This window comes from Lissotriton helveticus, chromosome 3_1 (genome assembly GCF_964261635.1).
Source record: "Lissotriton helveticus chromosome 3_1, aLisHel1.1, whole genome shotgun sequence".
NCBI classification, from domain to species: domain Eukaryota; kingdom Metazoa; phylum Chordata; class Amphibia; order Caudata; family Salamandridae; genus Lissotriton; species Lissotriton helveticus.
In genome coordinates this window covers 406,130,374-406,157,973 of record NC_136061.1, presented here as the reverse complement: position 1 = coordinate 406,157,973, position 27,600 = coordinate 406,130,374, and the positions used below count along the sequence as shown (strand labels likewise).

At 44.0% G+C, this 27,600-nt stretch overlaps 1 protein-coding gene across 3 annotated transcripts in view; it reads left to right on the top strand.

Moving 5' to 3' along the window:
- Nucleotides 1–27,600, top strand: part of ORC2 (origin recognition complex subunit 2) — a 334,428-nt gene that overhangs the window by 5,118 nt on the left and 301,710 nt on the right. For 2 of the 3 annotated variants that reach the window (XM_078680185.1, XM_078680186.1), the window contains exons 2-3: nt 9,451–9,554; nt 20,344–20,487. In XM_078680185.1, coding sequence (XP_078536311.1) covers nt 9,461–9,554; nt 20,344–20,487 — 238 coding nt within the window. In that variant the 5' untranslated portion in view covers nt 9,451–9,460. Of the gene's footprint in view, nt 1–9,450; nt 9,555–9,653; nt 9,725–20,343; nt 20,488–27,600 lie in introns of those variants that run through there. The other variant, XM_078680187.1, reaches the window with a different exon arrangement.

Below are 27,600 nucleotides of genomic sequence, written 5' to 3'. Positions count from 1 at the left end.
ACTAGGGATTGCTAGATCTTGGAAATTTTGCGGTCCTGGAGATCTCCCATAAAAACTTTCGCCTCTAGGGGGCTGAACTCCGGCAAGGACTCCAAGCCCTCTAGGCCAGGGGACAGAGCGTGCCGAAATCGAAGGTATCAATAGAATTGGTACTTCAGCATGTGAAATTCTGTCTGACGGTCCTGGAAGGATTTGAGTGCCAATACCCTCATAACATCACCCAAGACCGAGATGCCTATATTATCCCACCCCCGGAATCCCATTATTCCAGAGGGGAGTTTCCCGAGTCGGTGTATTCCACCACCCCATCCTTCGCAGCGCCTTCCCACAGACCTGAAACACAACCCTTGTTGTCGACGGCAGCGAGCATTGCAGCAGGCTAAATACAGGATCATATGTGGCGAGCAGTCTCCCATAAGTCGTCGCTCGACCGCGTATGCCGGATCCACCCTATTGCCATACCACCATTAATTTATGACTAGCAGATGTGAGGCCTGATGATACGAGAGAATGCCCCCGCAATAAGTAGACAAAAAACATGTCCGCAGAGCCACACGCATAGGAACTGCCCGAGAACCACATTCACTTGTCGGAACCATTGGGGTGAAATCTGGTAAAAGTGGTTCAGCAATTGGTATAAGAGCCGGGGAAGTGCCACCATCTTAAATATAGCCGATCTGCCATATATAGATAGGGGCATACAGGACCAGGACATAAGATCGTCGCTCACTCGTTCCCACACCGGAACCAGGTTACGCTCCCATGAGATAGCGGGCACGTCCGACATAAACTCACCAAGATATTTCGGCCCCCCGTCTCCAACTGAACCAACAGGACCCACAAACCCACACCTGACCAATCTCCAAGAATCCACAACGTAGACTTACGGGGATTCATGTACAGTCCAGATGTCTCCCCAAAAATCTGCACAATACACAGCAACCACGGCCTTGTCCTGTCCATGTTCGTAAGGAAAAAGAGGACGTCGTCCGCGTATAATGTTATCCTGTCCGACAGTCCCTGTGCCCATTCAAAGCCCTGTTCCTGCGCATCCATTCGCACCCGTGCAGTCAGAGGCTCCATTGCCTGGACAAATAAATATGGGGACAGGTGGCAGCCCTATATTGTGCCCCACCTGATGGAAAACGTGGAAGAGATCGCACCTGCTACCCGCACCGACGCTGTTAGATCGTTGTATAGGAGAGTTAAGTAGGAAAGGAATCGCGGTTCAAAATTAAGTCTATGCAGTAACGCAAATAGGTACACCCAGCTAAGGGAATCAAATGCCCTATCCATGTCAGCCAATAGTAGTGCCGCCGTTTCACCCACCTGCTGAATAGCCGTCACTGCCACATGCGCCAGCCTGATGTTATGCCTGGCCGCCCTCTGAGGCATAAACCAAGCCTGGTCAGGATGGACCAGGGCAGTAATATGAGGTAGAAGGCGATTTGCTAGAGCCTTAGCCAGGATTTTAGCCTCCACGTTCAGGAGAGAGATGGGACGATATGATGCAAGTTGATCCGGGAGCTTGCCCTCCTTGTAAAAAACAACCACCTCCGCATGTCTCCAGTCTAGGGCAAGAGAGCCCTGCTCTCGCGCCACCTCCACCACCGAGCGATATTGAGGACCCAACTGCAAGAAGTAGCATTTAAAAAATTCGCTGGGGAACCCATTGGGCCCCGGCGCCTTCCCGGACTTAAGCTCTCCAAATTCAGCAGCCAACTTCATCCATCAGGGGCAGCTCCAACTGTTTCCTTACCTCGTCCGATAGAGTCTTGGGCGGAAGATCATTTAGGAATCTATCTATTGTGGCAGCTGGCAAACATTCTCTAAGGGCATACAAATCTGCATAATATGTGGCAAATCTCTCAGCTAGGGCCAGTGGGTCTGTGAGCGGTTCGCCTGCCGAGCCCAATATGCCAGGGAGGGCCTGAGAATTAAACATTCCTTGACAAAGCCGATGCAGCATCTTGCTGGATGTATCCCCCCACTGATACTCCCTACTTCGCGTCGCCAACAATGCTTGGCGGGCCTCATCCATCAGGAGTGAGGCATAGTTCTGTTGAGCCATCAGCAATTGGCTTCTGACCTGACCGCCTCCAGCCTTCCGGTTCCTACGTTCAAGATCGGCTATGCCCGCCTCCACCTGCAGCAGCTCTTCCCTAAGTGCCTCTGCACACCAGGAAATGTCCGCCCCCCTCAGTGTAGGTTTCATCGCCTCCCGAAGTAACTCGGCCCTGGGAACTGACCCCACATTAATCGTCAAGTTTATTGATCAATAGCGCAGCTCATGTGTTCTCTATAATCATCTTTTTGTAAGTGCCATACAGAGAGGCGCCACCTAAACAGCTGCTTCATCCTCCCTATTTGTAGAGTGAGGGCCTTCGGGGAGTGGTCAGACAGGAGGGCAGAAGAATCTCTGCCGCCACCACCCTACCCACCGCCACTCGGGGAGCAAAGAGGTAATCAATTCTGGAATAGGACTCGTGGACCGCAGAGATACGTGAATTCCCGATCATCTTCGTGGAAGTGACACCATACGTCGACACCGTCAAGCCTTGTCGCCAAGGAGTACAACTTCGTAGTACGACTACCCTCTGGACAACACCCAGCCTTCTAGCGATCTCTGGCCATATCCATCACATCGTTCCAGTCCCCACCAACTACGGCTAGACCATCTGGTAGATCCGCCCAGAGGGTCATGAGACGCTCCACTAGATTTCACTGCAGTGGGGAGGAACGTATACACTACCCAGCACCAAAGGATCCTCCCCAACCTTGCCCTGGAGGAATAGATATCGCCCCTGAGTGTCCGACCACTGCTTGGTGTGTGTATAGGGAACTCTGCGGTGTATCAAGATTGCCACCCTCGTGATCCCCTCACAAAACCAAAATAGAACACATGCTGTTACTCATACCGCTGAAAACAGAGGACTTTCGTTCCCATCAGGTGCGTTTCTTGCAGCATAAGGACATCTGCACCGGCCCGTTTAGCCTACTGGAGTATGGCCCCCTGTTTAATCTTATCTAGGGCTCCTCGCACATGCCAGCTAATGATGCGAAGTGTACCTGGGGACACCTGCTCCCTAGTTGAGATACTGGCCATCTGGGGTTATGTCAGTGAATGCATGGATAAGTAACACTATGTGGTGTATGTGCGATTAACTACTGTCAGTGAGCGAAAGTGTGACCAGAGAACAGAAGCGACTCCCACCTAACAAACCCCCCACCCTATACCTCCAAAACGATGAAGCATCTGTCGCAGCGAGAAGGACCCATAACCCCCAACGGTAGGATGCGGCCCACCCCAACCAATGGATCCCCAACTTACAGCCCATGTATCATAGGCACACTCTCCGCTAGCAAATGTCTAACAGAGATCCCGGCCCATGAACGAGCCCCTCCGATCAGAATTAGGCAGTCTTACTTCACTACAGCCCCTCGCGGGTTCACCAATCAGGCAGCCAATGTCTGTCGCCCAGAGGCCGAGCCAGCCTGGGACGATGCGCCACAGGACTGGGAGTGGCGCCTGGATCGTGATCGTCTGGTGCCCTTCTGCTGCAGCTGGGGCCCCCCTCGGGTCGCCTCACTCGATGAGGAATCGGACTCCCTTCCGGGTGGCGTATGAGCTCACAACTTCACCGTCTTATCAGTCCATTTAAAAACCTCTTCTGGTGAGTCAAAGAAATGGGTGCAGGAGCGGTATACTACTCGCAAGTGGGCAAGATATAGTAGAGCATATGGAAGCTTAAGGTTTCTCAGACGGGCCCTTGCCTCTAGGAACGATTGCCGCTGTTGTTGGACCAGACGTGTGTAATCAGGGAAGATGAAGATGAGAATGCAAGCATTGTCATAGTCTAAGGGCTCCTTGATCTGGGCCTGCTTCAGTATTGCGTCGCTATCATGATAGTTCAAAAGTTTCGTGATGACTGGTCTCGGGCTAGCCCCAGGCGGGGGCTTCTGCATTAGTGCCCTGTGGGCCCGCTCCACTATGAAACAGCGAGACATATACTCCGGAGGGAGACAGCCCTCCAGCCACTAGAGATTATTGCGCCTGGCCTGCACCTCTGCATCCTCCACTCTCATCGTAAGACCTCGTTTAGTGATCTCCATGGTGGCCTTCTTTTTCTTTAGCATAGTAACATCGACTTCCACCCCGGATATATGGGTCTCAGCCTCAGTTATGCGCAATACAGCATTGCGCATGTCCTGCAGCAAGAGCATGACATTGGAGCCGACTGCCCCGATTTTAGCGTCCAACATGTCCCTGGACAGAGTAATGGCGGCCATGAGCGCTGTATTGTTCGACATTGTCCTCTGCGGTCCCCCAAACACCACAGCTACTGCACCCGGGCCCTTGAATGTATCTATTGGGCCTTGCTTGGACGAGCCGCCGCCCCCCCCCCCCCCCCCCCCTGTCTCTCTTCATGGCTGTCTCCGGGTCTCCCAGCACAGGAAAATATACAGGGGTCCCACCCAGACAGGGCAGGGGGGGGGGGGGGTGGGGAAGGAACCCTCCCACAAGACTCCAGCGACCTGACCCAGCCACAGCTTAGGAGTATGTAGTGAGCTGCAGGAGGGCCAAGGTACGCAAACAGTATCAGGGGTCCTCCCAGTGTCAAGCCCCAACTGGCAAGGGGCCCGAGGGTTCCCGCGGTTCCATCGGCGGCCCGACTGACCGCAGATGTGAAAGCACTGGTGAGCAGGAAGACAAGCCCTCACCCGCCAGCATCCACTAGTGCCACCAACTCCACTGTTGTTTCCCCGGATGTGTCACTCCAGGACCACACACCACCACTGGCCAGTGCAATTCGCCCCAGGGGCACCAGAGACAGGGTTGGGCGGTCAGTCCGTAGACACACCGCCAGACCCCCGTTCTTATGCAGGCAGGGGGGGAGGGGACAGGGCAGAGGGGCCAGGACCCCCGCCCTCAGCAGGCCCGAGGGGGTGCGCGCTCTCCCGGCCACCACCATGGGGAAGAGGGTGTCGGGCAGGAGAAGGAGCAAACTCGCCTGCCGGGGCCCAAGGACCGCCAAACCCACGCACTCCCAGAAGCGGGCTAGAGACCTGCCGCCTCAGTCGCCCACGCACACAGCTTCTCACCTCCACGTTCCGATTCAGCTGCCAAGCATCACGGCCCTCCCTGTCGTCGATCGTGGTCGCAGGGCGGTGGCTGATCCCCCTTCCGTAGACGTCCGCCTTTGGGGCACACACCAGGGCACGATCCTCCCCAGTTCTGCAGCACTCCAGCTCCGTTGCGGCAGCGTCACCTACAGCCTATAGATCCGGGCAGCGTTCAATTCAACGTTCCGGTCTCACGCAGGGCTGCCAGGCGCGCCTCCAATGGGCCTCACCACTTCAACCATGCCGTATCATCGCCACAAACCACTTCAATGGACGGAAGTCGGCCCTAGTAGGAAACACCAGTTCGCCAGGTCCGCAGACTCTCTGTGGGACTCAAATAATGATCAGAGGGGCAGGATGATGCAGGATTAATTTAGGGCTGAGTGGAGCTCCCTCAGCACACGTCCACCATAATGGCTTGCCAAGCCACGCCCCCAACTATAAAGCTTTTGACCCACATTGTGGTCTCACATTGTGTGATCATAGGCAAATATTTTATTTCACAGAACCCTCTTTGTCTTCATTTTCACATATGAGAGCACCTACAAATGTGTGAGCTCAGCATGTCTGGTGTACAAAAAATCTCTTTTGATTTAATATACTAAACGTTTGCTCCAAGCATATTATTGATCTAACCCACATATAGGTCAAAAATGACCTTTGACTTGACTATTAGTTCTCTAACAGCATTGTCATCAAGTCAGATGCAGGAATGTTTCTCAGAAAAACTCTTACTCCTAATAAATATATTACTGAAGCATGATGTATCACACTTCCTATACCCTGCACGATTGTTAGTTCATTTGACAAAATCCTCCAACTTTGCAGTCAGAGAAAGAAAAGTAAACGCCAATCTCCAGGATAAAATAAGCAACAATTTGAAAGAAGACATAAGCTCATATTTGACCACTTTCTTTGGTTACACAGCAAACGTGACAAGGTAAAAACAAGATTTAAAGGCATCTTTGTTGCTCATTCACTTTGTGTATGTACAGAACATCTGTTCTTTGTCAGCTCCAGCTTTCTTGCCAGGACTGGGCCCTGATAAAATCTGACTTGTCCTAACGAGTGAGTGAGTAGTGTTTGATTGTACTATGCGATGACAGGCCATACCATAACATACTATACAGTGACAGGCCATACCATACTATACAATGACAGCCATACCATACAATGACAGGCTGTACCATACCATAATATTCAAAGATAGACCATTCTATAACACACAATAATGTGACAGAATATACCATACTATACAGTAACATACCATACTGTGCCATGCTATACAAAGAAAGGCAATACCATAGTAGCTTACAAACACTATACAATGAAAAGCAATACCATACTACAATGACAGGGCATACCATACCATACTACCATGCATACGACAGGCCTGACCATATCATATAATGACAGTACATAACATAGCATATCATACTTTACAATGACAGGCCATATCATATGTTACAATCATATTTTAATAAATATTATATTACAACATAACCATTTTGTACAAACGTAAAACCTGGCTAAAAGAAATTGACAAAAAAAAGATTTCTCATACCTGAGACCTATTGGCTTTGCCAGTGCTTGTTGATAGAAGTCAGTTATCCTGCTCTCCTAGATCTTGCTCCCATGACTCAGTTGATAACTAGCATTGGGAAAGCCAATAAGTTGTGCCTTTATAATTCACATGCCAAATTTTTGGGTTGGCCACTGCTTGCTGCTTGTTTGTAACACATTTATTTATTTATTATTAAGTAAAGCATTAAAAAAAATCACAATACTGGATTAAAAGCAAACCCCAATCCTAATGTATCTCAGAACTGCACACTAAAGGAATATTTTTCAATCTTTATTCATTTTTTTAAACAAACTTTATTGGGGGTGACATAAAATTCCAGTTGACCTCAATAAATCTTGTGCTTCCTTGTTCAGAATCATAACTTTTCAATCTTTATTAATGGCATGGTTATTTTTCAAATACTTTTCAATTAGTCAACTCCAAACACAATTTAGAAAGATTAATGCAGCATCGGAATGTAAAAGAGAATGTTTCCCCAGGGCTAATACGGACAAGAGTCCGAGTGGAAGCAAGTTAAAGAGCTATTTGGTTGTCTGTAGTAGCCCGGCAAGCAGATTATCTACCTCCAAGAGAAGAAACCTCACCTTTTTAGTCATTCAAAGTACACCTTTTTCCTCAGACTCCAGGTGTGTAAGTGCCGCATCCTACCCACTCCACGGCATTATAAAAGGCTTTGTGTGTGAAGGCCTCTTCTTTCATGCAATATGTGGAACTCAGGAGATAAAGCAACCCTCCCCCCCCCTTAAAGTCTGCTTTGGATGATATTGTGGTAAAACATGCAATTGTTGCTGGGAGGGCTCAGACTCAACACTGAGTAGGGTCTGGGGGAGGAGGGGCAGGGTTGGGTATTTGAGGGGAGACCGCTAGAAAACACATGTACTCTCAGAGAAATTTAGTTCACTGAATGTAGGCAGTAGAAGCCGGCCGCGCAAAAAGATGGTAGAGAGGATATGTTCTTGGGAGGGGCAAATAAAAGAAGTGAAAGCCAAGCCATGAATAAGAAGCAAGTAAATTAGAGTAATAATGAAGACAACCAATGTAAGCCTATTGTAAGGTGTTAGCACGGTCCACAAGGGGCCTTTCCCAACCAGACGACTAAATGGTGTCTGATAAGCGAGAACTAAAAATGTATATGTCCTCATTTGTAGCTAATAGTTTTACGTGGAACTTGTTACAACAATGGCACTATATTCATGCATGACACAGTTACTGGAAAAACTAGGTTGTGCTACAATGGATGGCAACAATTTCCAGTGTAAGTATAAATTTGCTGTGTTCACCAAATAGTCCATCATTAGCTTCATACTTTGTAGATTTTAACAAAAAAAAAATTCTAGGTCAAAGTTAAAATGATATAAAAATAGCATTGGAAAGCTATGGCAGGTACTATAAGAAAGCTAACTGTCATCTTCAGTTGTTGATTTTTGTAAAAAGTCACTTACACATGATACACTATTACCAGATAATGAGGACATTTTTGTCTGCAGCAGATAACAATATTAAATACTTAAATGTAATTCAAAGACAGTGGATAACCTGATTTTTTTCTCATTATTGGTTTTTAATTTTATTGGTAACCCAAATTTAAGTTCACACCACTGCCATTTTTAGGTATTGCCTAAGACTGCTTGCCTGCCCTGTTGCAAGCAAGAGATGTTGTATACAATAAGGGGGTTGGAGCCCATCCTATTGCTTACCATTAGTTGGCTTCATTGTCACTCCTGTCTGCTGCCTCCTAATTGCCCAGTGCATGTCGGCTTCACTCCCTCTGCTTTCATGTGGTGCATGGACCAAGTACTAATTGCTTCATCTTGCTAATTGTCCTTCTGCTCGCACTGTGATTGAGATCCTATTTTATTCTTCCCCTGTCATCCGGGCTGTTTCTTCCCGCCCACTCCCCTTGCTGCTTTTCCCCCTCCCACCTTCCCCCCTACTTGTGCTGCTTCTTCCTCTCCCCCTGCCCGTGTTGCTTCTTCCCCTTCCACCCCCTGCCTGTGTTGCTTCTTCCCCTTGTACGTGTTACTGCTTCCCTCTCCAAACCCCACCCTTGTCTGTGCTGCTTCTTCCCCTCCCACCTCCTAGTCCGTGTTACTTATTCCCATCCCAGCTTGTTACTGCTTCCCTTTTCCAACCCCTCCCTTGTCCGTGTCGCTTCTTATTGTCCCCCACCCTCCGATTGTCTAAATTGCTTCTTCCCTCCCACGCACGCCCCTGTTGTTCGTGTTACCCATTCCCTCCGGCCCATTTTTCATGTTGCCTGTTCCCCATGACTATCTCATTGATTGTTATTAATGTTGCCCACCTGCCGTATGATAAAAAAAGAGCTATGACATGGTCAGCCCTGGTTGCATTTTAGCACTTTTTTTGTAACTTTTATTCATGCTGTTCAGCAGCCGCCCTGTTCTAAAACATGGCTAAAAGACATTGGCAAAGCCAATAACTCTTGCATGTGTAAGAGCTATTTTTTTGCCATTGCTTGTTTATAAAGATCCAGTATTTCAGCCTCTTAGACTACAGAAGTCACAAATATGATTTCATCTCTTTTTAAATGTATGTTTTATGTTGCATCTCTTTTTAAGGTGCTTGTCTTTAGGCATACATAATAAATTTAAAATGTAATATGCTGTTCTGCAGCTTTGGAATGAGAGGTTACTTAATGTGCTTTTCCTATCCAGATAATTTAATTACATTTGCTGCGCACTTCAGTGGCCATGACTTCATTGGTCTGTGTCTCTCCGTAGGGACCTGGTTATGAGTAAGCAGAGAAAACTCGAGAACGAGGAATTCCATGTTCAGTTTGTGGGCGATGAAGATGTTTTGGAACATGTCATCGAAAAGCAAGAAGGTAATGGTTAACATATTAAGTGACCATCTTTTTAAAACATTTGTTTCTATTTAAAAATATGTAAATGATTGATTATTTCTAACTTTTGTCCTCTTTTCTTATTTTATGAGTCCGCTCTTACTGAGGTAATGGTGAGTGGGTGGCTGAGTGCATGCTGTGTCAGCCCACAGGTGAGTTTGCGCATTAGAGGAATGAGGGCTCCCTAAATGCATGTTTCCCATTGGTCCTTTAGGGATCAGTGCAGCGTCCTCTGTTAGGATACGGGTAGTGGCATCGCCTTGATGGTGACGGTGACTGAGTGCCTGAAGTCTGTATAGAGGGTGTTTTGGTTTGACGAGAGACTTGGAGCCTGAAGGTTAGCTAATAGAGCCGCTAAGGGTCAGTTACTTCCTCAACACAGTCTACAGGAGAGGCCCCAGTTTGAAGGGCCTTATCGTTCTCTTTTATCCCCTTTGTCATGAGTTTGTGCCAATTCCAAGATTGTAAGAGAACAGAAGAGCACTAGGCTTCTGAGAGCCGCTTGTAGATTAGTTACCTAGGGACGTATCGAATGCCACTTCTGTAAAACTCTAGAGTTGCAGGTGGTGCAACACAGCGGCAGACCTGAGAGGAGGATATTAACTAAGAATGCATGTCTTAAGCCATAATACACAACACTGATATTTCCACCATTCAGGCACTAGTAGAACTCCCCCGTTCATATGTCCAGCTTGCGCAGTTCGTGATTCTCCCTAATGGGATAAAGTAGGACTGCCTACTCTGTACCAGAGTTTACCAAGGCGCTTCATTATCTTTCTATCCCCCTTTTTAAATGTTAACATGCTTTTGATTTATTGTGGACTGTATTATAAAACAAAACCCATCAAACTGCATTTCTTAATTTCCATTGAAGAGGGTGAAGAAAGTGGGATTCACTATCTCATTATCTTCTCCATCCTCTACAAGAATGAATAACTCCATTGCCCCAGTTTGAAACAGTCGATTAGTATTAAAATAATGATTTACCTTCCAAGCACTCACTATCAAGTGTACATTTGTTGCTCTTAGTTGGTGTAATTAATTATTCAATTATTTTAGAATTGTCTGTTTCTTCCTCGATGTGCCAATATACCTACTTTATAAATAAACCTACACACTCTATCTCATGACCATAGGAAGAGCGTTTTTTAGGTTTACTAATAATCTTGGCGCCACTTGACAAACTCTTTACAAAGCTTTCCCCCCCAAAAAAGTTCATCCACCTCTGCTCCTTCATGGAAAATGTTTTAGGGTGACCCAATTGACCCAAGATGAAACTGTTTATTAGTATGCAAAGAACCATTGACCTTCCATGCACTCACTATCAGGGGTACATTTGTTGCCCTTAGTTGGTTTAATCAATCATTCATACTTTTAGTGAGTTGTTGGAAATCTGTTCAGTAGTTTTTGATGAATGAAGGTATGAAAATATTTGTATATCTAGATGGTTTGGTTCATGGGAAGATTGCGAGAATCTCGCGATCACGCAAGTAAAAAATTGAAGGATCTTATTTGCTGAGTGGGCTTTTTTATTTCACCCGTCAGCTGGCACACTTCCGCAGGAGCAAGAGGCTCCCGCAAATTCCTATAGGATCTCGCACTGATTGGCCAGAGCAACACGAAGAGAAATGTTATGGCCGCCATTTAAGATGTCTCAATTTCCTGAAATGTAAGAAAACAAAAGAGATAAGAGGGAAGGGCGGGGGTAGCCTGATCACCTAGACCTTGTGGGTGGTTCAAGAGAGACACATTTGGAGAAGAAAAAAAACATTTTTGGAGTTTGTTTTGATCCAGCAGGAGCCAGCGATGAACCCTAGACTCCCCCAAGAGTCGCTCACGATTAGAAATAATAATTAGCTGCCCCTGTGGCCTATCTAATGGCCTTTGGCCGCATGCTGGGAAAAGGGGTGAGGGCTGGTTACCTCTGGGTGGAGGAAGGTTGGATGCAGAACCTGGCCTTGATTTATAGCTATTTGAAGTAACTATAATTATAATTCGTGGCCTCGCCATGCACTGTTTATGACCTCACATATTACAAAACTTATGACTTGTTCCATGACGTCATTGATCACATTACTGATAACAGAACTGACATCAATGAGGACAACACTGTGCATGGCTGGGTGGGGACATGAGTTATAGTTACTTGAAATTATAATAACTGTAAAATGTCTTTTTTTGTTGTTAAAAACGTTACATTTAAACTGACATTTTCACCTAACTATAATGCCACTTTAACCTTTAATTTCTTCAGTGAATTTCTGAGGGTTTTTAATGCAAAGTAAGATATTATTGCCTTACCTAACTATAACGTCTCTTTAACCTTTGTTTTTTTTCAATGAATATCCATAACACTCATATATGTATACGCTTGTGTAAATGTATTAATTTTTTAAACACTTATAAAACTATTTTTTTTAATATTTAATTTAAATTAATTGTACTCAAATGTAAGTTTGGTTTTCAATTCAGATAAATCCACGTTCCTTTTTAAATACTAAATTATATACTGTGTAAATATGTGCACATGTAGAAGTATTTATTTAAAATTTTGAATAGTTCTATTTTATATATCTATGTATGTGTATACATATATGTGTGTGTGTGTGTGTGTGTGTGTGTTGTGTGTATATGTATGTATATATATATATATATATATATATATATATATATATATTTATTTTATTATTATTTTTTTTTACTTCAAATAGAAGCACTCAACTGGTTCCAATAATCCATTAAGTTGAAATGGCAGACGCGTTTCGACAATAATATGTCTTTCTCAATGATCTTAGTGTGGATTCCCCTGAAGCTCTCGTTTTTGTAGGGCTTCTTCCACTCCCATTGGTTAGAATGCTGTCCATTACAGTTCAAACAAAGCTCTGTCAGCATGGACATTTCACCAATCACTTGGAGTCAAACAAGATATTATGAACTTAGTAAGTTTTTAGTAGATCTATTCCGCCACAGTGGGCACAAAGTCCACAATGCATTTTACCTAACTTGATCCATGCAGGCGAGCTAGAGCTTACAGTGAACAGGAGCAGTTCCACTTACAATTATTTGGTTACCCTCGTTCTGCCACAAAAATACAATTTAAGAGCAGGCAGATCCAGGAAAGCGCATGTTTAGTAACTACACTTTACATTTTTGTAATGTTAACTGTCATCTTGACATGCCCCCTCTTCTTGGCAGATGGCGGTTCCGGCGGTAAGTATTCTGTGTTCAAAGCCACACTGAAACTGCCGAACACTAACGAATGGGTGCCTTCCGTGCTTGCAAGTGGCTGAATACATTTAAAATAGTCCATCAAATAGGGGCACTTAACAGGTTCCCAATAATCCATTTTATTCAGTTGAAGTGACAGACGCGTTTTGACAACAATATGTCTTTCTCAATATATGTGTGTGTATGTATATATTTATTTATATTTATTATCATCATATTATTTGAAAGTTTATATTTATAATTTCTGATAATATTCTGTAGCCTCTAACTACACTTAGGGCCAGAAGAGGTGCTTTAATTAATTTCTTTGGAAAGGATAAATGCGAGGGGAGAATCAAGATGGCGGGTTGAAGCCGCCTCGGAGCAGTAGCGGTGTGTGAGGCTCCCGTTCTCTGCCATTACAAGTTTTTCGGATTATGGAGAGAACTTTACACATAGAAAGCAAAAACTGAAGCTAAAATGAAATAAGTGAGATACTCTTTCTCTATTACGGAACGAAAGATAAGAGAAAGGCAAAAACAAAAACTTCACATACCCGTGATTTGCGAGACGGACTGGAAGCTGCTGTCAGATGCTTCGTTTTTTGGGCGGCTGGTGCGGGCGGCGTATGTCCGCTCTGGGCGCGTGGAGATCGAGCTTTCTACTGTACCACAGACCAGCCGTCCGCTGGGTGGCCCTTACTCCACTCCTGGTTTCATCTGCAGACGGAGCTGCGCCGGTGGGGCTGGTGCAGTCGTTACGCTCCTACCCGCTTTTCCAGCCATTATTAGAAAACGCGCCTCAGATGAAGATGGGGCCAAAGGTTACGGCGAGAGTTACCCGCGCAGGAAAGGGAGCCAGCACCGAAACATTGGCACAGATGCTAACTCCCAGAAGTGCTACTAACGCTCTTACAACAACCGCCGGGAAGACAACGCAGCAAGCGGGTAAGCTACTGCTCCGTGCTCCGCTTTTTACCGGCACAACCCCTAGCCTTGCCCCCAGTAACCAGCCTGCTTCGAGGGACTGCAACCTTGTTTCTGATAATGACATTTCCTGCAATAACGCAATTAACTCAGCAGACTCAGTAGAAAGCACAGCCACAGTAGCAAAGAATGGCTTGAGGCAAGTAGGGCTTATTCCTGAAATGCTCAATGATACACTGCCCGAGATTAAAAGTTAAAGCAATGACGTAAGAGCTGAGATGGATACAGACACTGGGGATGGCTTGGCTGCTGAAAAGGGGGAAAAGAGAGATACGGGGTTGTTAGGAGATAAGGATGTTTTCAACACTGGTGAGTCCGTAAATGGCGATACCTCAACTGAAAATAATGGGACTAACGACTAGATACTCTTGCCGTCTTTACCACGAGATGATGAGCAGCATCTTGAAATGACTAACACACTGGTATTTGGCACTTTAAATATGGAAGGGGCAGAAGCTACAGTAGCCATAGAATCTGCTGAATCTGCAGAAGAAAGCCCTATCGCTGAGAATGAAGAGGAATCTGATGATTATGAAGATGACACAAGTAATGATGTCATGGGCACTGGTAAATCTCTTGGACGTAGGAAGGGGAAAGCTAAAGTCAAGAATAGACTCAAGAAAGGCAACATCGCCATTTCCTCTGTTAATTTGCGTGCAAAGCTGATCAGAGACGAAAGCCCCCTATGCAAATGGATGCAAGCAAGGGGACGAGTTAAGTCAATGGCTCTGCGCTTATCTGGCGCTAGCACAATCGAAGATGTTCATCAAAGAGAAGAAGTTCAATCCGCTGTGGAATCCCCTATCCTAGTTCAAGTAGAGCCGGCGCCAAAGCGGAGGGAGCAAACTCTCGAACCGGTTGCTAAATCTGTAGTGGATGTTTCAAAACACGTTGAAGCAACTTGTCAGTCCCCTCTTACCGAGGTCTCTCTAGTTCCTGAGCCCTCAGACTCTTGTGATTCTTCTGTATCTGTATCTGTATCAGGGGCACCCCCGAAACATATAGGGGACGATTTGTCTTCTCTTGACCTTATTCTAAAGACACTTACTGACCATAAGCAGGAAGCACTTCAGCACTTTCTTCAGCTCAGAGAAGACAACAATATGCTTCAGAACTCTTTGATGGAGGTCTCTAGCAAATTAGGGGGTGTCACACAAGAGATTGAGGATCTGAAACAAAGAGTGGTCGAAGCAGAGGAGGGGGGCTATGCGTACTGAATCTCTTACCAACCAACATGCCGCGCAAATCTTAAACCTTGAAATTAAGCTTGAGGACATGGAAGACAGTCAAAGATGTCAAAATCTACGACTTTTTGGCATTCCGGAGGGATCCGAAGGTTCAGATCCCCGGGCTTATGTTGTCAAACTGTTTCAAAAAGCCTTTATAGACCTTTCGGACTGGGATTGGGACTCGCAGGTACAGAGAGCTCATAGGCTGCCTATTTTTCAAAAAGATAAGACCAGCAAGTTTCCACGTCCCCTTTTGATTTATTTTGGCAATTATTTACTGAGACAGGCTGTCTCATTAAAAGCTAGACCAAATTCTCCTGTTACAGGTGAAAATATCACATTCTTTGTTAGGTCTGACTTGAGCAAAAGTACGATGGATAGAAGGTGGAAGCTCCGTCAGATGATCGACTCTTTTAAATCTATTGGTTGCGAGGTATACTTGCAAGAGCCTGCTCGTCTCAAAGTTATTAAGGCTGGTCAATCTCATTTCTTTACTGATTTAAAAGAAGCTGAGACTGCACTCTCTAAGTTTAGCCTATGATTAAGCTTATGATTAAGCAATATATATAAAAAGAGAGAAGAAGAAAAAACGAGGAATAATGTCTAGATATATTGGGTATAGAAGAGGGCACAGAAGGGGACCCCATTAGATACATTGAATATCGACTGAACTCTGATACATGACAGGTCTCCAGTATACTACTTGATCTTATTAGCGGTATTCTGATCTTTTTGCCATTATTCCTCCTCTTTCTTTTTCATCTTTTTTTTAAGTCCTCTCCTCTTCCCTTTATTTTCTCAGTTTTTTTTTTTTTGGCAAGGGTTTCGGTTGTAGCCTCTCTGCTACTGCTCCTAAGAGCTGCCTCTCTAGCGGCAGCAAGGTTAGTGGGGTGTTCTCCCCAATTGTACTTGGGAGGGTGGGTGGGGGTTGGTTTGGGTGGAGCTAAAAAAAAAGGGAAAAAATAATCATTGCTCGAGATCCAGTTTGGAAGCAAGGAGACAATACAATCATTACTTTATATAATGATTTAAAACAGAGGGATATATATCATTGTGCTATTCTTCTCTTTTTAGAAAATGTTTTTACTTAGATGTTTAAGTTGGAATGTAGCTGGCCTCAATAGTAAAAATAAACGCAGATTGGTTCAGGAAGAGCTTAATATGTACAAACCCCATCTTGCGTTGCTTACAGAAACTCATATTGGTGTAAAAGATAAAAAATTGCTTGGTCAATTGGGGTATGATCTTATTATTTGCTCAACTTTGGGCGCTTTCATACGGGGGGTCGCAATAATGAAATGTAAACATTTGAATTTAGAAATTACACGGACAATGGCTGACTCAAAAGGTAGACGGGCTATTATTCAGGCAGAACTGGAACATTCTAAATATGTATTCTGTGTGGTTTACGGCCCTAATATTGATGAACTAACTATGTATGATAGATTAACTATCGAATTATTAGACTGGGAAGGCGAACTACTCATTATGGGCGATTTTAACTGTGTGATGAATTATCATTTAGGTACTACTCAACGCCATGCTCTAACACGGATGTGTAAAGTCAGAGCAGCGATATTAGAACTAAGTCGTATACATAATTTGAAAGATGCTTGGCGTACCATACATCCCAACGTTGCCGGGTTTACATATTACTCAGCAGCTCACAAACTATGCTCCTGAATCGATATGGTTTGGGCCGCAGATAGAATCACGTATAACTGCACAATAGAATTATGTCCCAGCGTGACGTCTGATCATAATCCTATACTGATGGAAATTAATATACCGACTAAAAAACAAGAGCTCAGACAATTCACTTTCCCGAGATATCTCTTTTTAGACACAACTTTTACTGACCAGCTTAAGCTACACATCACTGAATTTGTACAGACTAATTTAAACTCTGTTGCAGTAATACACGTTTGGGATGCTTGTAAAGCTAGCATTAGGGGCTTCGCACAACAATATGTCTTACGGATAAATTCAGAAAGACGGAAAGAGATTAAAACATTGACTTCAAAACTTATATTTTTGGAAAACCAGCTAATACAAGCACTTCAGCAAGAAACACCTAATGTTGATCAGATAAAGATGGATTTGATTAATCTGAAGCTTGCTACTAAAAAGAACTTGATTGAGAGACATAGCTAGAAACTGCATCAGTATCATCTTTTGCAGTATGAAAGTGGGGACAAAATAGGAAAATTACTAGCATACAAAGTCGCTGACAAGAAAGCCAAGACTATGATCAAAGTTATTAAAGATGTCAACGCGGTCTGTTATACTCAATCGGAAGACCTATTAAATCAATTTGTTAATTACTACACTAGGATATATACACCTGAGAACTCCCCTTCCAGGGATCATATCTTATCCTACCTTAATAAAAACCTGGTCAATCAAAATGACGGTGAAGGGTTCAATCAACTGGAGGACGACCTATCCATTATGGAGATAAGATCAGCAATAGCATCTCTTCCGTCCGGTAAAGCGGCTGGGGAAGATTCTATCCCATTCGAACTTTATTAAGTATGTATACAGGAACTAGTTCCCCTATTTAGCTTAGTTATCAATTCCATCAAGGAAACAGGGAAAGCACCAGCTTCATGGAACATGGCTAAAATTGTATTTAAAAAAAAAAAAAACAGAAACCAGCCAACGAATGTGGGTCTTACAGGCCCATCTCTTTGATAAATGCCGAGGCCGAGGCTTTTGCCTAGATACTGGCCACCCGGCTAGCCCCTCATATGTCAGAGCTGGTTAACATCCAACAGCATGGGTTTGTCACAGGGAGAGACAGAACGGCCCATGTCAACATGGCTATTACAGCCTTCGATGTAGCTTCTACTAAGCTCTCCCCACTCGGTATGATAATGCTTGACGCGGAAAAAGCGTTCGACCGAGTGGGGTGGGATTATTTGTGGGCTGTTCTTAGGGCATTCGGTTTTCAAAGTAACTACATTGGCTGGATCAGATCCCTGTACGACCAACCCACAGCTGAGATAAGCTATGCAGGTATGGACTCTACCATATTTCGAATAGCAAGAGGAACCCGGCAAGGGTGCCCTCTCTCCCCCCTGCTGTTTGCTCTTTCTTTAGAACCATTTTTAAATGCACTCCTGATTCGAGCAAACATTATTCCTTTTCAGTTTGGCAGACATGTTTTAAAAATAACCACATATGCGGACGACATAGCCATCTTCACAACTGATGTTGCTAAATCATTACCCTTGATTACTATCGAATCAGAAGAATTTGGGAACATCTCAGGGTACAAATTGAATTTAAATAAGACGCAAATTATAGTCAATTATAAAACACTGACCCCAGTACTTGGCATTTGTAACAACGCCACGTACCTTGGAATAAAAATGTCAGCTCATCTTGGGGATCTAATCGCTCTTAACTACAGTCCACTCCTGAAAGAAGTGGCTCTGTCTTTTAAAAAGTGGCACAAGATCCCACTGAGCCTCGCTGGTCGGATTAACCTAATTAAAATGAAAATTGTCCCCAAATTTCTTTACTTATTTAGATGCATCCCCCTTCGACTTAGCAGTGTTTTTTTCAAAAGACTTGATGGGTTATGTAGTAGCTACATATGGGGCTATAAGAAAGCTCGCAGATCAATCCAATCACTGAAACTCTCTACTGAAAAAGGTGGATTGAAGTTCCCTGATTTTAAATTATACTTTTTTGCTACTTTTTTTTCTCGTCTCCGAAGTTTGCTCACCACTAAACTGCCTCAATTTCTCTTCTATGAATTCATGTTCGGCTCTGATAGCAATTACCTTTTATTAAGGGTCCATGATCCCAATTTTTTAAAACGGGTTAAATTTAAGACTGCTAGAGAAACTATCGCCATCTGGAATAACATTATGAATTATGGGAAATTCTCCTTCTTTCACTCAGATTTACCTCTATGGGATAACCCAGGTCTTCCTGGAATTTTTTCAGATGGGGCAGGGACCTCCTGGGCTAGATGTGGGGTTCGTAAATCAGGAGACCTTTTCGGACACGAGGGCCTCTTAGATTTTACTTTATTAAAAACTATATATAAACTGGATGATGGCATGTACTTTAAATACATACAAATTAGAGACTATCTAGTGCGAAAAATGAAAATTGTTTATACTCTTACAAAACAAAATCGATTATTAGTGAGGGGTACGCATGTCTAATAAATTTGAAAATGGACGTCTGTGGCAAACTTGCTATTAAATGGAGCAACATGATGGGTATAAATATAACACCAAACCAAATCTCGGGCTCTTTACATCAAATCAATCATGTGGTCCAGTCCTCTAGCCTAAGATTACACTATAGAACTATCTGCCAACTTTACTATACTCCGCAAAGAATATCTAGCTGGGCAGGCAACAATGATGTTAGCAGCCGCATGAAGTGTCCTAAATGCGATCTACATGCCGCCGATTTAGTGCACATGTTTTTCTCATGGCCCTTTTTGGTCGAATTTTGGGAAAAAATAGAAGACATACTTTCCCATAAACAAATAACCTGCCCGAAATTCACTGCACCGCTGATTCTACTCGACCTGCAGGATATAAGTAACACATTTAAAGACCTCATTACTATCTTAATTGCTTGTGCACGACTGGTCATAGCTAGGGCATGGATCTCTCCTAATCCCCCGCATATTTCGGAATGGTGGGCTTTAAGCAAGGAGATACAGTTGATGGAGTTTTCATTAGCAAAACTAAGGGGACCTCAATCTCTAAGGAAAAGAGAGAACATTTGGAGACCGTTTATGTAATATTATTGTTTGGGTAATGCTGGCTACAATCATTATTTATTTATTTATTTCTGAATTGTGAAAAAATGAATTGCTTCTCAAGTGTTCATCTGTATTATTAACTACTGTAGAAGGTGCTAATGCTCTATGAATTTCTTATGTTTCATTTTTTTTTCTTATGTATGTGTCTCTTGCAATGATAAATACAAATATTTTTTAAAAAAAGGAAAGGATAAATGCTTTGATTTGCAAAGTTGGCTAGGTGTTTTCTCATGTTTCACTTAATCTAAAAATAATGTTGCAATAGAAATGATAATTTAATTTCATATATGCAAGAAAATTGGTCTCCGGTTAAAGAAAGCCGATGTCTAGAAAAATAACGTTTGTATAAACAAGTGTGCATAATAATAATAGATATTTGTCTACTGTGGGGATTCTTCAGCATTTTTCTCAGACATTTGCCACTTTGTAACAGTCTGTGGAAGCAACGGCTATTTGCTGTATATTGATTAGTGAATATTGCTCTCTTTTATATAATTTGTGGATTTTGAAATGGAGAAGCAAATCAAGTGGAAGACGTTTCTTTTTTGTTGTAGGTGGTAAGGCGCGGAAGGCTGAAAGTAAGTCTGGAACCATCAACGTGAAGACATTTCTAAAGGAGCAGGCCACGCCGGAAGGTGAAGGTGGAGATGTCCTGAAAGAGCAGGACTATGTGGATGTTTTGGGGACTGACGTTCAAGGTAACAAGGAGTAGTACAGCATTATGATTTTACTTTGAGCAAAGAGATCTGAAGTAAGGAAGGCACTCATTTGTTTGAAAACCAGCAGGCAGCTACCTTGTTACCCCAGGATAGGAGCTCAACCTTATCATTAACTACGCTAAGATTTGAGCCTTTCTGGAGTTCCTTTGCACTTCATGTTAATTTTGTGTATGTTGTGGTCTTTGATGCAAAGAGGTTAAATTGGCAAATTTATTTGATAAACTTCAAACAATGAAAATATTAAATGCTAAATTAGATCGCTGGCACACTCCTGCAAAAGTACCACAGCCGGCGAATGGACGGTGGGCAGGGGCAAGAGATGGATTTGTCCATACCATCTGGGTAAGAGGAGATGTGCAGTATGTGATCAGGTCAATCAACGTTCCTCCTCGGGGAATAGAAGAGTAGTACGCTGGAAAAAAACATGCTTTACCATCCCCTACATTATGGTAAGCAGAAAACAGAAAGCTAAATATAAAATGAACACCAATAATTCCCGTTCAGACATTACTGACTCCTGTGTTTTTAAAACAGAATGCTTTCCTTACCAGCTTTCTGAGTCCTCGAGAAAGAACAAAGCTTTATAAACAATCATTGGCAAAACCAATAGGTATGGATTCAAGGTGATAATGCATGAAAATACATCTGTGTGTTCTGTGTTTCCGTACGTTACTACAATAAAGCAGTGGTTCATTTGTAAAAAAATAAGTGCTGGGGCTCTCATCAGGAGGCAGCTGGCACCAGCCCATTTCTCCTCTTTGTGCCGCATAAAACAGAACCAACTGCTAACCTTGAAAGTGGGGAGAGAATGTGGCGTAATAGCCAGCGCTGCAGACTTCCGAGCTGGGGAACCAGGTACGAGTCTCTGTCTGTTCAACATCCTGTGATTCTGGGCAAATCTCTTAATCTCCCTGTAAATGAATGTGTCCTTAACTGGTGCTCAAGAAAAGCGCTGGTTTTGATTACGTGCTGGTGCTGGAAAGAAACCACCTGCTCAAATTAAGCATGGCAATAGAGCCATATCTGTTGGTTTTGCTCTGTAGTGGAACAGGCACCATTGCCCTTGTGGAGGCCACTGTATCATGTTTAAACAATGTCTTAGGGGCAGCCCAAGGTGTTCTGTAAGGGGCAGAAGATGGTATTTTGGGGCAGTGTACAATCAGTGACCCCTGAGTTGCCGCACACTGTCTCGTGGGGGAACAGGCAGTGTATGATCATGTGAATGGTAGTGTGACCTTAGGCAATTAACTGAATCTTTGGGGAATGGAGCTGTAGATAGTGTCCTGAGGGCAGTGTTTGGTGTTGTGCAATATGGAAGTACACCGTCGGTTTATGATGGAGTACAATACCCCCTTGTATGGAGTCATTGAACTGGGGAAGTAGATTGTAGCCTAGAAACAAACACAAATCTAAAATTTTCTGTACGTAATGCATGCATGTGATACATAAATTTTGGGGTGATTCAGTGCACTTTTGAGATGTTATGTCCTCTTCATGCTTTACAACCGAAACATTTCAAAGTAGGCAGAATGATACATCAAACAGTCAACAGCATCAGGTGAGAGCGGAATACTCCTGTGGGCAGAGCCAAAGCTCACTCTACTTCTATTTTAAAGAACTGCTATAACGGGTCTGCCGACAGCCACACTATCAAGGCCGGCACAGTATATAGAGAGAGGATTTTTTTGTTCTCACGTGTTTCTGACTGACGTTCTCTAACTGCAGATATATCTTTACGCAGAACTAAATCCTCTTTTTTTGTGCAACATGTCATATCTTTGTTTTAGTTATGTTTAGTTCAGAATAAGCATACCAAATATGAGAACATTTTGTGCAGCAAGAATGTATCTTTTGTTCTTACTACAATTTTTTTCAGGGCAATTTAGATGGTACAAGAGCTTAACAGGCAAATCAAAGATTACAGTTTCATCATGGTGCCTTATTTCAGCATCATGGAAATTTCATATGAAGCATTCATTCATTTTATGGTGTTATTTAGAAATACAATGATTTGCCCTAAATCGTTCTTTCGGTGTCCCTGGCCCAAAGCTGGTCCCAAGACTTGAGCTCAGTGAAGAGAGCACTCAGTTCCCCATTATGGGATCGTCATTCACAAAAATGAGCATTAAGTAAGTATAGCTAGGAGACACTTCTATGCTGTTGCCTTCACTTTATTCATCCATGCCCTAAAAAATAAAATGAAATAAAGGAAAATGATAGATGAGTAACTTTGAATGGTGAACATAAACAGAACTAGAAGGAAAGCAAAGACATATATGATCGCTTTGGGAAACAAGCATTGGAAATTCAATAGGTCTTGCATTAGAAAAGTTGGAGCTATTGGTCTTGTAAATGACAAATATTTTATTTATTTGTTGGTTTTTAAAATAGCTAAATTGATATCTTTGTCATTTACAATGCCAATAGTTATAACTTTCGCGAATGTGACACCTATAGCATTTGGAATGCAACATGTTTTGTATTTACGTGACTTAGATGGCAGCTCTGGTCGTTAGGCCACATCTCTAGAGAGCAGGAGAGTGCAGCAGGGGAGAGAAGCACAGCAATGCAATAGGTCTCGCATTAGGAAAGTTTGAGCTATTGGGAGAGTCGGAGTGGGAGAGAGTCGGAGTGGGAGAGAGTCGGAGTGGGAGAGAGTCGGAGTGGGAGAGAGTCGGAGTGGGAGAGAGTCGGAGTGGGAGAGAGTCGGAGTGGGAGAGAGTCGGAGTGGGAGAGAGTCGGAGTGGGAGAGAGTCGGAGTGGGAGAGAGTCAGAGTGGGAGAGTCAGAGTGAGAGTGTCCGTTATAGTGAGAGTGTCAGAGTGAGAGCCAGTGGATTTTGGTCCTCCTCCGGTTCCCAAAGAAGAGCTTAGGAACCTAGGTGTTGTATTCAACAAACAATCCACTATCATTTAAGCCCCAAGTGGGATATTACAGCTACATGCATCTTCCTCTTAAAATTCTGAAAGACGACTCTGGTATTTTAACCTGACCATTCTCTCAAGATGGTAATTCACACTATGATTATGGCAAAGTTGGACTACCAAGAGGACTTCTTAATAAACTCCAACTAGTCCAAAATGCAGCGGCCTATCTTATTTTGGCATGTCCCAAAAGACAATACAATGTAAAACTTGAAGCCTCTACATTGGCTCCCATTAAACAGAGGATACTTTTGAAAACCGTGACCATCGCTGAGAGGGCCTGGCATATTTTCAGCTCTCTCTATCTACGGAGGAGAGAGAAACAGTGCGCTCCTAGCAGAACTCTAAGCTCTTCCAACGAGGGCTTAGGAGTTATCCCTAAATACACATGGAGAGGCTATGAGGATGCTCTTGTGCCTATTTGACAGCAAAAAACGGGAGTCTGCTTCCCAAAGCACTTAGATATTCGAATACAGAAAAAAACCTTTAAGGCTCCATTAAAGACATATATATATATTTTTTGAGACGTCCAAGTTGTCGTTCCCTTTTTACATGCTTTTAACACCAGGAATGCTTCACACAAAGCAGCTGCATGCTTCATGAATAATTATTAATTCATTCATACAATTATGGGTATTGTTCAAAATAGGTCTTTGACAGACTGCTAGACGCAGTACATCGATCATTCACATGGGCACTGATGCACTGCAGCAGCTGCACCAATGACGGCTCTGCCCCTGCAGCACCAGTAATATGAAGTATACTTGCCAGCACGGATGAACTGCAATAAAATGCTGCCCTCGATTAGAAAAGAAACTGAGCAGGTTGGGGAGCAACAGATTTATGTTGTCCCATCTCCGTCACCTGTGAGGTAAGAGATGAGGGATTACAGGGTTCAAAATACGATGCTACAGATCACAAGCAGTGGACATATGGCAGTACCGCCACTCATCATAGTTTCTGTCTACACCGCTGACAAAAAGCTGCTCAAGCCCCTGGGCCGTGCCATTTCATAGGGAAAGCACAGTCAAACGCAGTTTTGCTAAGGAAAATTACAAATTCACTTTTACTTACAAAACCAATATATTTCCTCAGCAGTTAAGCAGTTGGTTACATGCTTGCAGTTACTTTGTGCATTTAAGGGAACAGGATTGTTAAGCTGAAATGAAAAGGCAATGCAATGTCCTAATATGACGCAATTCGAGTCTCTGCCTCATCTTGGGTCACATGACCCAAAGTACGATAATTAACAAAACAGACCACAATACCTCGAGGGTTCTCAAAGGCACCTCGCAAGCAGCAGCACACACTTGTGTGCTGCAATCAGCAGCATTTTATTTGGTTGCACCCTTTAAATGTGCTTGGATGCACTAGTAAGGCCTTTAACGTGGAGGACAGGCACGCAATGAAAGCAGAATAATATTAAACGCATCTTTATTCTGAACCTCTGTGTTCTCCCAACATTGTAATGTACATGTAGTACTTATAACAGGGGCACATTTCAAAGCTGGCCTGGCTATTAATGTCAGTCCTCCTGGACTTTTCTATACATTTCTCAGGACGCCTGGTATAGTTCGCTTTTTTCTTATGCGTAGCAGGTATTGAGAACACTCTTGACATGGATATGCCAGTGTTTCATGCTCCTCCTATAATTGACATGATCAATACATCGTATTATTTGTGCATAAATGAGGAAGGATTCCGATATTCTGTGCGAAAACATTCACAAACCATTTATTATGTTCAATCTACCAAAACACGTTAATACAGGGAAGGCTACAGTGAAAGAAATGCAGGAGATCAGGCTAGCTCAAGCTTTGAGAACACAGCAGTTTTACTCCCCATCTTAATGTTCCACTCCCTTGTAAATTGATACAGACCACTAAGCCACTAGAAAGGATTGTGTGCCGGTTACGTAAGCTCATCACAACAAGACAGAGGGCATTGCTGTGGGGAGGGGGGAGGAGAAATGCGACACGCAGCAGGGGGCGGAGCGGGGAAAGCGGCGATGAGGGAGAGACGTGAATAGTGTGAAGCAGCAGGGGCCTTTGAAGTGAAGCTAAGCTTCACTTCAAAGGTGTGGGAGGAGTGCGGCTGAGGCAGAGCGCACGCTGGGGGAAGCTTGTGGGGCGGAGCGGGAAGAGCTGCTGGGGAACAGATGGCTGGCGATTTGATGCTGTGCACGCGCATTTTAACTCATTGCGCTTGCGCATTGAGCTAAAAGCGCACATGCACTTCATCAAATCGCCAGTCTGGTTAAACTCTGTTTAAGCCCCTATAGTCTCGCTCCGCTCAATGCGCATGCGCATTGACAGGCGAGACCTAAAAAGGGCAGATTATTCCTGAGTGAGGCCTTGCTTCTGAGGATGATCGCAAAGGACTCTTTAGATCACAAACTCTGAATCCCATTATCACTGTCAATGAGTGAATGAGTTGCAGTTTTCTGAAAATGAAACCTCAGGAGACAAAAATATATGTGGCTGAACTCCCCAAATCCACCTTCTGCTGGAGATAACTATTTGTTTCCTGTGAGACTGCGAATCACTAGGGGAACCTATTGAACTCTATGTAATGTTTGAGTCCTAAGATTAAAGATGTAGTGGAGATCTGCTTTTTAGGTCTCGCCTGTCGATGCGCATGCGCATCGAGCTTGCGAGCCTATTGCGGCTTAAACAACTTTTAACTAAGAAGCAAGGAATCGTGGCGATTCCTTGCAGTGCCCGTGACTTTTAAGCTCAATGCGCATGTGCATTGAGCTTAAAAGCGCGTGCACAGCCGCAATCGCCATCTGTTCCTCTCTCCCGCATTCCTCCGACACCTTTTGAAGTGAAGCTTAGCTTCACTTCAAAGGCCCGGCTTCTTAACACCCACATGCCGCTCTCCCCGCTCCGCCCCCTCCCCTGCCCGCCTTGTGCATTTCTCCTACACCCCCTCCCCACAGCAATGCCCTCCGTCTCCTGATCTTCACTCATAAATATATATTTTAGTTTAACAAGGGAAATTCCCTTCAGACAATAGCACAGGAGCTTGGTTTTGTACTTGTAGACGTGCGATTTCATTCGACTTGAATTATTTTATGTATTATGTCAGTTATGTATTTTTATTGCCTTTTTTATCTTCCATTTGGATGTTTTCCGCGTTCATGTAATTAATACACAAGCGTTACATATTTACAAGTTTGATTGCATCCACGATGAAGGCACTGCTGGACAGGAAACAAAAAGCAGCAATACAAATCTGTTTTATTTTTTTTGCAGTGCGCCATATTTTATCTTCAAGTATACTGGCTGCACCTTTCTAATGTTTATCACGGCGCAGCTCACTTTGCTGTTCCCGGCAACTAATACTCATGAGTGGAGATGACTTGCACTGAAACACTCCACCCATGTCGCTTTCTAAATCCTGCCCCCCGCAGCTAATAACCATTGGTGGAGCTGACTCGCTCTTCAGCACTCCCCATGTCGCTTTCTAAATCCTGCCCCCCCCCCCCCGCAGCTAATAGTCGTCAGGGCTGACTCGCTCTTCAGCATTCCCCATGTCGCTTTCTAAATCCTGCCCCCCCCCCCCCCGCAGCTATAACCATTGGTGGAGCTGACTCGCTCTTCAGCACTCCCCATGTCGCTTTCTAAATCCCCCCCCCGCAGCTATAACCATTGGTGGAGCTGACTCGCTCTTCAGCATTCCCCATGTCGCTTTCTAAATCCTGCCCCCCCCCCCCCCCCCCCCGCAGCTAATAGTCGTCAGGGCTGACTCGCTCTTCAGCACTCCCCATGTGGCTTTCTAAATCCTGCCCCCAGCAGCTGCCTCGAACTCCAGCACTCACCTCAGCGCCACAATCGCCTGCGTCGGCTCAGTCTGCATAATAAAGATGAGAACTGAGGGTTTGGGGGAAACAAAAACGCAAGTGCTGGGGCGGGGATATGCTGTTTACCACAATGCGTTATTTGTGCAATCAAATGATGCATTTCTTTGACAAGGGAAGCACAGTTCATTTTCATACATGCCCAATTATATTACATGTGGTTTGAAAAACCAACAGGGCTTATTATGCTTGTTTCAATAGAGCAAGTGTGTATTTATTCCTTTTTGTCACCCTCGTGTATATCTCCCTCCTCCACTGCACTCACTCACGCTTTCTAAATCCTGCCCCCCCCCCCCCCCCCCGCAGC